Consider the following 12,566-nt stretch of genomic DNA (forward strand, 5'->3'; position numbering starts at 1 on the left):
TCCTTTTTCCTCTCTTTGGAATGTTCATTATGGCAGTGTTTCCCAACCTTGGCATCTTGAAGATATCTGGACTTCAACTCCCAGAAGTCCCCAGCCAGCATTCACTGGCTGGGGAATTCTGGGAGTTGAAGTCCAAATATCTTCAAGTTGCCAAGGTTGGGAAACACTGCACTATGGTGCTGGTGATTGCAAGAAGGGAGAGTTTTATTTACATTCACTGGAGAGAAATTATAAGTAGGCACACAATATAATCAAAAGGAGTGCACTAATACCAAGCACTTTCAGGGGCTGTTAGCACACTAGGTAAATAGTCAATTTTAGCACATTCCTTCCAACAGTATTCCAATTGTGTGCCTGCTTACTCTCTTATAATCCTTTCCTGTCCAATCTCTCTGCTCTGTGATGGGAGGAAAAAATAAAAATAAAAATGGGTCAGGCACAGGATGTTTACTAACCAATTATAATGGCAACATATGATTGTGAAGGTTGTAAAAATACATGTCTGTATCATGAAGTTATTTTTAGCACTATTGTAACAACAGCCACTTTACAAGGCAGTTGTGTAAGGGAGTTCTATTTTTTCACAAATGGAATATGTCAATTTAAGTTAGCAAGTCAAATTTCCTGAAAATCAATTTCTGTCTATTAAGGTATTGAGTTAGTTCATATACATAATAAGGGTATCTACGAGACCGCCTTCTGCCGCACAAATCCCAGCGACCGGTTAGGTCCCACAGAGTGGGCCTTCTCCGGGTCCCGTCAACAAAACAATGTCGCTTGGCGGGGCCCAGGGGAAAAGCCTTTTCTGTGGCGGCCCCGACCCTCTGAAATCAACTCCCCCCAGAGATTAGAATTGCCCCCACCCTCCTTGCCTTTTGTAAGCTCCTTAAAACCCACCTCTGTCGTCAGGCATGGGGGAATTGAGACATTCTTTCCCCCTAAGCCTTTATAATTTATGCATGGTATGTTTGTTTGTATGGATGTTAGTTTTATAATAAGGGTATTTTAATTGTTTTTAGTATTGGATTTGCACGATGTTTTTATTACTGTTGTTAGCCGCCCCGAGTCTACGGAGAGGGGCGGCATACAAATCCAATAAATAAATAAATAAATAAATAAATAAATAAATAAATAAATAAATAAATAAATAAATAAATAAATAAATAAATAAATAAATAAATAAATAAATAATATTTTAATTAGAACCCAAATCTGAAAATTCGGCCATTGGTTGCAACATTCTGAGATCTGAGCTCAATCTTCAAAAGAATACAACTTTGGTTGAAAAAAATCAAGTTACTACACGAACAAGGTAGAATTAATTCTTAAATAAGGACCGTATGTAAGAGAAAATTATATATATTCAAGCCTTAACTTAAAGTGTCCAGGCTACCTAAATTATAAGTGTAATTTCTTCTCTTAAATCTAAAAGCTGAAAGTTTTTTCCCCTCCACAATCATACAATAAATTTAGCACTTTGCTGAATTAAAAAGGAGCATAAATCAGTGATAAAAAGATTGAAAATAATTCCCTCAATCAAACTTTAGAAAGTTCTAATCATTCAAAGACGACCTACCTGTCTTCGGATCTCTTCTTTAATGCTTTCCTGTGTTTCTGGCAATGCTGGCATGGTTGCCATGTTAGACCAACGAAGCGGCTTTGTTACTGGCTTGAGGACCACATTTCCAAAGAATTCTTGTACATGAGTGAAAAACACATAGAGGACTCGGTTGCTGATCTGAGAAGACACAGTACCACTTTAGAAGTATTGTCATTCATTGTGTAGACACTTGCAAAATAATAAATCATACCTTCCTAAACACACTTAGAACATTATATTTTCAAGCTGTCTAGGGCAGTGTTTTTCAACCAGTGTGCCGCGGCACACTAGTGTGCCGTGAGACATGGTCAGATGTGCCATGGGGAAATTAAACATGGGTCCCAAACTACGTGCCAAATACAGCCCACAGAGGCCATTTATCCGGCCTGCCGCCAGCCGCCTTCATCTGAACATAAACATTCCCCTCACAATCCCTCCAGCTATCAGCGACAGGAAGAATGGAGGCACAGGGAATGCTCACTGACTAATCACCTTCTAGGATTTATACCGCCCACTAGCAATGAACCAATAGCAGACCGCCTCTCATCCACACCCAGGAAGGTCTCCACTCGGGCTGCCGCACACTCGTCATTGTGTGGCTACGGCGAGTAGTTGAAGCTGCTACTCCTCCCCATGGTCCCAATTTCTAATCCTGGTCAATACTAGAGATAAATGTTGCCGCCAGTAGATGTAGCCTCAGCCTCAGCTGGCTATGTCTATCCTGATGGTGTATATAGAATATTTGACCTTTTTCTTTTTATTAGAGGCCCCTGCAGAGGGTGATATATTATGTACTATATTAGAGTGTCAAATTTGTGTCATTTTGGTTGGTTGTGTGCCCCAGGATTTGGCCAGGGCTCAAAAAAGGTTGAAAATCACTGGTCTAGGTTATCCAACATTGTGCTAGATTATTAAAGCCACTGGATCATTTGCAAAGATTTTAAGCTGCTTAGAAAGCTGTCCTGCACCACAGCCGTATGGCGACAGTCCCAGCAGAAATGGCTGTGTATGCACCAAAGAAACCCGGGAGACAGCTGATGAAGCTCTGTGAGCCTTACTAAGAAGTTGGCCTATCTGTGTGAACAATGTAACAATAATCTCTTCTAAATGCACCTGTCCTCAGCACATATTGCTCCATTTTATAATGAAGAATGATGTGAAATGTCCATGCAATATGGGATACAGTCTATGATATGACCAAAGATGGGATTGAATGATTGTCCTCTGCACAGCAGCCCTTATGAATTTGGATCAGCAATCTATTCAATTGCTTTGCTGGATATTTGGTCCTGAATATCAGTTGAGAAAAACTGTGTTAATAGTCTTCCTAGAGTGCCATGCAAACACCATACCAATCTCAAAAAGCAGAATACAGTAACATATTTGGAAAGGACTTTGGAGGTCATCTTATCCAACTACATACTCAATCAGGAGATCCTATACTTCTTCTATCCCAGTGTTTCCCAACCTTTTTTGAGCCACGGCACATTATTCACACTTACAAAATCCTGGGGAACACTGAAGCGGGGGGGCCAGCGGGGGGGGGGCAGCGGGGGGAGGGGCTAAAAATGTTTGGACAAAAAAACCCTCTCTTCCTCCCTTTCGCCCTATTTCTCCCCTATCTCTTTCTTTCCCTCTCTCTCCATCCCTCTTTCTTCCTTCCTCTCTTTTTTGCTTTCTCTCGCCCTCCTTCCCTCCTTCTTTCTCGCTTTCTCTCTCTTGCATTCTTTCTCTCTCTCTTTCTGTTTCTCTTGCTATCTCTTTTATTCTTTCTTTCTCTCTCCCTTGCTTTCTCACTCTCTTTCTCTCGCGCTTTCCTTCTCTCTTCCTCTTTCTCCCTTGCTTTCTCTCTAACCCTCCTTTTTCTCTCTCTCTGTTTCTCTCTCGTGCACCATGCCGGCAACATAGAAAGAGAGAGCGGAGAGAGAGTGGAGGGCGGCTTGCCGGTCCGCGGCCCCCTGGATCAGCGGCCCCGCATGGCCTCAGCGCAAACTCCGCCGTTGCCTTCGCCTCCGCCTAGGAGGCAGCAGCCACATCCAACCCTTTGCCCTCCCAGGTGTCTATGGCGCTCAGCGCCCGGCCACGCACCGCCTCCGCCTCCCGGTACCCCGCCCGACTTCTACCTGCAGGAACGGGTGGTGGGGTGCCACGAAGGGCGGCACTTGGAGGCCACCACGGCACCGTTGTCATCACGGCGCAAAGCCACGCAGTCCTGGATCGCTCACTTCTCCGGCCAGCAAGCCGGCTGCTTGGGAAAACGGCGCGCTTTTTAAACGCACGCTTTCCCAGGCAGCCGACTTTGCTGGCCGGAGAAGGGAGCGATTCAGGACTGCTTGGCTTTGCGCCACTTCAAAAATTTCTGCGGGGGGGGGGGTCTCCTAATGACTGTACGGGTGCACGCCCACACAGCTTAGAAACAACAGTGGCCGGCGCCCTCCCACCAAGCCCCAAAAGTTCACTTCCCGTCACCACCAGGGAAGCTCCAGCCAGGCCGGGCTCGCGGCACACCTGACCATGTCCCGCGGCACACTAGTGTGCCGCAGCACACTGGTTGGGACACACTGTTCTATCCATCCGAATAGAATTTCTGTTTCTGATTTTGTTTTTTTGCAGAAAAACACCACTTATTAACTATGATTAATCTGATTTGGCCAGGTTTAAATTATTGCTTATAAATCTGGATTTAAATCTGGTTATGTGTTAAATCTGGTTAAGGCCAATCACATTTCAAGTTAGCAAACTGATTGTATTGCAAAATCTTGTGTTTATATTTTAATCCAATGTAACCTTCTTTAAAAAGTCTAGAAATATTATATTGTGTATTTATATATTAACATGACAGGTTTTTAAAATATGCATTTTAATCCTTTCCCCACCATAAAATATTCCAATGATCCTCAGCTATGTTCTATTACTTATCAGGAATCTTGAAATGTAACAAAATTGGCTAAAAGGAAGGCAAAAAAGGTCTTTTCTGTGGTATTTAACTATTAACAACCTTTTAATGTTGCTATATTTAATGTCTGGGAAAACTCCAAATTCCAAAAAGGCCTGAATTCAATTTCATAATACTGAAACTTTAGTTAAATAATCAGAGTGAACAGCATATGAACGATCTGCATTTATTTAAGGTGACTGTTAAAAACCAAGGTGGAGTAAGGGCGGCATACAAATCTAATAAATAATAATAATAATAATAAAAGTGCCAAGTAAAGGTATGAATAATTTAACTAATCCTTACACGTAGACCTCACTAGTAATGAGTCATATCAAAGAAATAAAATAGCTAGAGTCTACCCTGATCTAATTATAAGTTAAGTTATTGGGCACAATGGAACATGTTTGAACAAATGTTCAATGAAATAACACTTTCAAATTACTTCATTTTTTTGGCCATATTTTTTTAAAAAACAGCTATTTCACTTAGAAAATATTGTAGAGCTTAAACTACAAGTAGGTCTTTATTCCTGCAACTCAGGAATGAGGACAAAGGGCTTGTGACTATTTTAATGTTTAAGTTTTATAATTTCAATATGGTTTTGTATGTTTTAACTTGTGCTTGGGAATAGCCCTGAGATGGTTATAAGATGGGTAGCTATATAAATGTTTTAACTAAATAATAAGTTTAGCATAAGAATAGGAACTGTTTAGCTGCAATCCTACAGTAAAACAATCAAAACATACACCTGCATTATATTGTAGACACTCCTTTTGTTGATTCAATCAGAGTTCTTTTTAAATTCAAACTTTTTGAATTATCTGAATCTCTTGCTTGTTAGATTTCAGGGACATGTTTGAACATTGTGACCCTAATTGTTACCAATTGTTATACAAAATAAGATTTTGAACTGTCCAACTTTCTTATTTATCTTTACCGCATCCAGATTACAGGTAATTTGTTAAAATCTGTGGATATCTTTATATCTAAATATATGATCTTACAAATCATAAAAAATAAAAAAATTCTTGGCCACTAATATAGATAAAAGATCGACAGGAAAAAAATAGAAAAAAAGAAAAAGTGCAGGAAAATAAGAGAGAAAGAAATATAAAGAAGAACCTTCCAACAGTTACAAACAAGCCTATTAGCCCCCTCACTAAGATTACATGATTTCCTTTTTCATGAATAAAATCCTTCTTTAAATTGACAAATCTATGAGTTACTTTCTCTTCAAGTTCTTGGATAGAGAACTATATACAGTGGTACCTCATCTTACGAACGCCTCTTCTAACAAACTTTTCAAGATACAAACCCGGTGTTTAAGATTTTTTTGCCTCTTCTTCCGAACTATTTTCACCTTACGAACCCAAGCAGCTGCTGCTGGGATGAAGGGGTTTCTTTTCCCCCCCTTTTTTGAAGAAAGAAAAGGGAGGGGCAGCTTGGAGGCGTAAAGATTTTGCATGTTTGTTTTTTATATATACTGTTTTTATGAGATTATCAATTTCAATTGGAACTGGATGGGTGGGCATTGGATTTGGTATTGTGTACTGTACTGTTTTTTATTATTGTTGTGAGCCGCCCCGAGTTTGCGGAGAGGGGCGGCATATAAATCCAATAAACCTAAACCTAAACCTAAACCTAAAAGCACTGAAACGGTGTCTTTTGAAGAAAGAAAAGGGAGGGGCAGCTTGGAGGCGTAAAGATTTTGCATGCTTGCAAAAGCACTGAAACGGTGTCTTTTGAAGAAAGAAAAGGGAGGGGCGCCCCCCTTGCCTTTCTTCCTTCCCACTCACCCTTTAGCCTAGCCTTGCTTCTTCCACCCGCCCCCTTTAGCTGCTCCTCCCTGCCCTCTGTTCGCCTCCCTTCTAAAGTTTGGGATTTTCCTGAAGGATTTGCACGCATTATTTGCTTTTACATTGATTCCTATGGAAAACATTGTTTCATCTTACGAACTTTTCACCTTACGAACCTCCTCCTGGAACCAATTAAGTTCCTACGATGAGGTACCACTGTATATATATTTATATTAATGGATTCCTTCATGCTAATTTAAGTGCATGCCGGCCACCAACTAAATTTTCATTTAACCTTATTTATCTTAAATGAAGTACTAATTCAAGATGGAAGGATTAAAATATCTGAATTCAATTAATAGTTTTGTTTCACTAAACCATATAAAAGTTGCCATACACTTATGCATTCTATGTGGCATTTTGTTAGTATTTACCACACGACACATAATGCATCGAGATAATTTTTTTAAAAACCCATTTAATTAAGTATGTTTAAATTTTGATCATCTGCTTTTGAACAAACTCCAAAATGACTTCAGTTAGGAATTCTGGTGGCATATGAAAAACAGAGACTTGTATGTCCTCAATCCTCAGCACAAATTTGGAATCAAATGCCAATTGAAAGTCCAGCTTAATTATGAGTTAATCATTTAACAATGTCTTGCCAAGTGTCTTAACAGTAGCAGCTCTGTATAGCCTCATGCTAGAAAAATATTTTTTTAATAGAAAGTAGTTACCTAATACTTCCAACCGAGATACAAGATACTAATCACAGTGATCCTGATATCAAAGTTACCTTAAAATATTTTTAAAAATATGCTATATCTAGGCCATGTTAAATTATAAGAACTTAAGGCCATGTTAAATTATAAGAACTCAAGAACTGGAAGCATAGAACTAAATCCAGCTTTATTAAGCAACAGTCCTCTAGAGCAGTGTTTCCCAACCTTTTTTGAGCCACGGCACATTATTCACACTTACAAAATCCTGGGGAACACTGAAGGGGGAGGGCGAGCGGGGGGGGGGGCAAGCGGGGGGAGGGGCTAAAAATGTTTGGACAAAAAACCCCTCTCTTCCTCCCTTTCGCCCTATTTCTCCCCTATCTCTTTCTTTCCCTCTCTCTCCATCCCTCTTTCTTCCTTCCTCTCTTTTTGCTTTCTCTCGCCCTCCTTCCCTCCTTCTTTCTCGCTTTCTCTCTCTTGCATTCTTTCTCTCTCTCTTTCTGTCTCTCTTGCTATCTCTTTTATTCTTTCTTTCTCTCTCCCTTGCTTTCTCACTCTCTTTCTCTCTCTCTTTCCTTCTCTCTTCCTCTTTCTCTCGCGCTTTCTCTCTAACCCTCCTTTTTCTCTCTCTCTCTTTCTCTCTCGTGCACCATGCCGGCAACATAGAGAGAAAGAGAGCGCGGAGAGAGAGTGGAGGGCGGCTTGCCGGTCCGCGGCCCCCTGGATCAGCGGCCCCGCATGGCCCCAGCGCAAACTCCGCCATTGCCTTCGCCTCCGCCTAAGAGGCAGCAGCCACATCCAACCCTTTGCCCTCCCAGGTGTCTATGGCGCTCAGCGCCCGGCCACGCACCGACTCCGCCTCCCGGTACCCCGCCCGACTTCTACCTGCAGGAACGGGTGGTGGGGCGCCACGAAGGGCGGCACTTGGAGGCCACCACGGCACTGTTGTCATCACAGCGCAAAGCCACACAGTCCCGGATCGCTCACTTCTCCGGCCAGCAAGCCGGCTGCTTGGGGAAACGGCGCGCTTTTTAAACGCACGCTTTCCCAGGCAGCCGACTTTGCTGGCCGGAGAAGGGAGCGATTCAGGACTGCTTGGCTTTGCGCCACTTCAAAAATTTCTGCGGGGGGGGGGGGGTTCCTAATGACTGTGCGGGCGCACGCCCACACAGCTTAGAAACAACAGTGGCCGGCGCCCTCCCACCAAGCCCCAAAAGTTCACTTCCCGTCACCACCAGGGAAGCTCCAGCCAGGCTGGGCTCGCGGCACACTTGACCATGTCCCGCGGCACACTAGTGTGCCGCGGCACACTGGTTGGGAAACACTGCTCTAGAGCAGAGGTCCCCAACCGCCGGTCCGCGGACCGGGACCGGGCCGTTGGGGTTTTCCAGCCGGTCCGCGGCGGCGCTGCCCTCCCGGCAGAGTACATTATGCAGGACAGGGTGGGGCGTCGGGCAGGGCGGGGAGAATCAGGAGGCTCCTTTGGCGGCTGGGGGCTGCCTGGCTTTGTGATTTTGGCTGGGGGGGAGTTAGGAAGGTCCTACTTCTCCCCCCCCAGCCAAAAACTCAAAGCCTATCTGCTGGATACGGGCGATGAGCGGGACGAGCGGTGCCGAAGCCGGTGGCTGTGGCAGCTGCTGCAAGAGGCTTCCGCGCCGCTCTGTCCCACTCATCGCCCGTATCCAGCAGATAGGCTTTGAGTTTTTGGCTGGGGGGGGGACTTAGGAAGGTCCTACTTCTCCCCCCCCCCCCAGCCAAAAACTCAAAGCCTATCTGCTGGATACGGGCGATGAGTGGGACAGAGCGGCGTGGAAGCCTCTTGCAGCAGCTGCCATAGCCACCGGCTTCGGCGCCGCTCGTCCCGCTCATTCCCCGTGTCTGGCAGAAGCTGCTGCCCGAGTGCTCTTGGCCGGCGGGATTCAAAGTGCTGGGGTGGGGGGTGTCCTGACAGCCCCCCCACCCCAGTGCTTCGCCTCCCGCTGGGACACCCCCCCACCCCAGCACTTTGGATCCCGCCGGCCAAGAGCACTCGGGCAGCAGCTTCTGCCAGACACGGACAATGAGCGGGACGAGCGGCGCCAAAGCCGGTGGCTGTGGCAGCTGCTGCAAGAGGCTTCCGCGCCGCTCGTCTCACCCATTGCCCGTATCCAGCAGAAGCTGCTGCCCGAGTGCTCTTGGCCGGTGGGATTCAAAGTGCTGGGGTGGGGGTTGTCCCAGCGGGAGGCGAAGCACTGGGGTGGGGGGGCTGTCGGGACACCCCCCACCCCAGCACTTTGAATCCCGCCGTCCAAGAGCACTCAGGCAGCAGCTTCTGCTGGATACGGGCGATGGGTGGGACGAGCGGCGCAGAAGCCGGTGGCTATGGCAGCTGCTGCAAGAGGCTTCCACGCCGCTCTGTCCCACTCATCGCCCGTATCCAGCAGATAGGCTTTGAGTTTTTGGCTGGGGGGGGGGGAGAAGTAGGACCTTCCTAACTCCCCCCCCAGCCAAAATCACAAAGCCAGGCAGCCCCCAGCCGCCAAAGGAGCCTCCTGATTCTCCCCGCCCTGTGGAGAAGTGTGGAGGGCTGCATCACTAAGCTCCACCCCTCCATAACCCCACCCCCATATGACCAAAGCCCCCCCCCCCACCGGGCCGTGGAAAATTGGTCTAGCTTAAAGCCGGTCCCTGGTGCAAAAAAGGTTGGGGACCTCTGCTCTAGAGCAGTGTTTCCCAACCTTGGCAACTTGAAGATATTTGGACTTCAACTCCCAGAATTCCCCAGCAAATGCTGGCTGGGGAATTCTGGGAGTTGAAGTCCAAATATCTTCAAGTTGCCCAGGTTGGGAAACACTGCTCTAGAGATTTGAAATCTCTGAAATAATATCTCTGGCTTAGCTCACTTGGTAAGTTGCATTTGAGAGCCGAGGCCACTAAAGCTGACTGCTAGATCTGCAGGTCAGAGGTTCAAATCTCATCACCGGCTCAAGGTTGACTCAGCCTTCCATCCTTCCAAGGTGGGTAAAATGAGGACCCGGATTGTGGGGGCAATATGCTGGCTCTGTTCAAAAGTGCTAAAATGTTGTAAGCTGCCCTGAGTCTAAGGAGAAGGGTGGCATAAAAAAATCGAATAAATAAATAAATACATAAATAAAATTTGAAGCATGCACTCTGCAAATATGTTTTGGACAGTAGCACACCTTTTCTTTACAGGGGAAATACCATAACCGCACGCAATACAAATAAGGTGACTTCCAGAAATATATTTGGAAACAGTTTTAAATAACAGCTGGCTAGCACACATACCTGGACAGTTGGACTGAGCACTATAGAAATGTTTTGGATGTTCATTTTTGTTTCAAGCTCCTTTGCAATGACGTGGTCCATATGCACAACCAGCCAGGAAATCAAGAGAAAGTTACATTCTGGGAGCTCTTTCAGGAGGCGCTGGCATTCCTGCCGTTTCTCGGACTCCAGGCTCTTCCCGCAAGCATCTTCAAAACGAGGCATCAGCTCTTTGGTAAGCAGGTTTTCAGGAAGCTCACGCAGGTATTGTTTCAACAAGCTAGCTACTGTGTTGGGCTCATAGTCCTCTAGGTTTGGGGATTCTTCTCGGTCATATGCCGCTTTTAACTCATCCACCTTTGATTTAATTCCTTAAAAATATTTAGAATGATTTTTAAATCCTTTGAGAATAAAAAAGAATTATAGTTCAATATTTTTCTGTTGTCTCAGTGAACAGTATCGTTTCATTTCACTTTTCATCTGAGAACTCCAAAGAATTCACATGGTGCCCCCTCCAATGTTCTCATAGTAATAATCCATGAGATAGGCTAAGTGATGTGCCGGTGCCTGGAGGCTGTTGGGGACTGGATGGGTGTCAACAAACTCAAACTCAACCCATACAAGACGGAGTGGCTGTGGGTCTTGCCTCCCAAGGACAATTCCATCTGTCCGTCCATCACCCTGGGGGGGGGAACTATTGACCCCCTCAGAGAGGGTTCGCAACTTGGGCGTCCTGCTCGATCCACAGCTGACATTGGAACATCATCTTTCGGCTGTGGCAAGGAGGGCGTTTGCCCAGGTTTGCCTGGTGCACCAGTTGCGGCCCTATTTGGACAGGCAGTCATTGCTCACAGTCGCTCATGCCCTCATCACCTCAAGGTTCGATTACTGCAACGCTCTCTACATGGGGCTACCTTTAAAAAGTGTTCGGAAACTTCAGATCGTGCAGAACGCAGCCGCAAGAGCCATCGTGGGGCTTCCAAGATTCGCCCACATTTCTTCAACACTCCGTGGCTTGCACTGGCTGCCGATCAGTTTCCGGTCACAATTCAAAGTGTTGGTCATGACCTTTAAAGCCCTACATGGCAATGGACCAGATTACCACCGGAACCGCCTGCTACCGCACGAATCCCAGAGACCGATAAGGTCCCACAGAGTTGGCCTTCTCCGGGTCCCGTCGACTAAATAATGTCATTTGGCGGGCCCCAGGGGAAGAGCCTTCTCTGTGGTGGCCCCGGCCCTCTGGAACCAACTCCCCCCGGAGATTAGAACTGCCCCCACCCTCCCTGTCTTTTGTAAACTACTCAAGACTCATTTATACCGCCAGGCATGGGGGAGTTGAAATAGCTCTTCCCCCTAGGCCATTACAAGTTATGCATGGTATGTTTGTGTGTATGTCTGGTTTTATAATAAGGGTTTTTAGTTGTTTTTTATTATTGGATTGTACATGTTGTGTTTATTATTGTTGTTAGCCGCCCCGAGTCTACGGAAAGGGGCGGCATACAAATCCAATAAATTATTATTATTATTTATTATTATTAAGGCACGGGTGCCAAACTTGTGCCATCACAGTGCCGTTATATGATGTTTTCTTACGTTTTGCCCATTCACCGAGCTGGGGGGGAGGGGTATGGCTTGGGTGTGAGACGCATCCTGCCTGTAGGCCACCAGTTGCCTTGGGCTAAAGTGAAAGAGAACGACTGGAATCTCTTCCTAAGAATGGTTAGATGGGAATTTGAACCTAGCTATTTCAGCACAATTGTATCCATAAAAGATAGTACAAAATTGGTGATGCCCTCTGAATGGCTAAAAAACCACTAAATCCTTCCAAAAATCAGAGAAACACACTTGGTAATACCACTTTGCTATCAGGATACTATCTTTAGTTGTTGTTTCTAGTCCTTCTAGCTCTTGTAGTCCTCCTGAGCAATACTTAATACTGTATTGGTTTTCCATCCTATCTTCCTTCTGGAGAGTAACAAATTCCTGGACTCAAATCACAAAGAACAATGGTACACAAGGATTGTGGGTGAAAAAAGGCAGGAGGAAAATGGAGAGAGAGAGGATGATAATTTGTCGAAATTTCAGAATTCTCTCCATTCCTCTCCATTTGAAACTATGCCTAAAGGTATTCTTTGCAGTTATCAGTTGTCAGAGACAGACTTTTTTCCCCTCTTTGACCCATGTAATAATATTGGAATCTAGCAGAGAGGGAGGCAACAGATCATTCTAATTCTTTTCAAAGG

The 12,566-nt window shown here is 45.3% G+C and overlaps 1 protein-coding gene across 1 annotated transcript in view; it reads right to left on the bottom strand.

The window, feature by feature from the left end:
• RALBP1 (ralA binding protein 1) overlaps nucleotides 1-12,566 on the bottom strand; it is a 34,970-nt gene that overhangs the window by 11,974 nt on the left and 10,430 nt on the right. The window contains exons 3-4 of the mRNA XM_070747534.1: nucleotides 10,342-10,691; nucleotides 1,577-1,738 (exon numbers count right to left, since the gene is read on the bottom strand). Of these exons, the coding sequence (XP_070603635.1) occupies nucleotides 1,577-1,738; nucleotides 10,342-10,691 (512 nt within the window). The remainder of the gene's footprint in view (nucleotides 1-1,576; nucleotides 1,739-10,341; nucleotides 10,692-12,566) is intronic.

The sequence above is a fragment of the Erythrolamprus reginae genome, chromosome 3, assembly GCF_031021105.1.
Source record: "Erythrolamprus reginae isolate rEryReg1 chromosome 3, rEryReg1.hap1, whole genome shotgun sequence".
NCBI classification, from domain to species: Eukaryota; Metazoa; Chordata; class Lepidosauria; order Squamata; family Dipsadidae; genus Erythrolamprus; species Erythrolamprus reginae.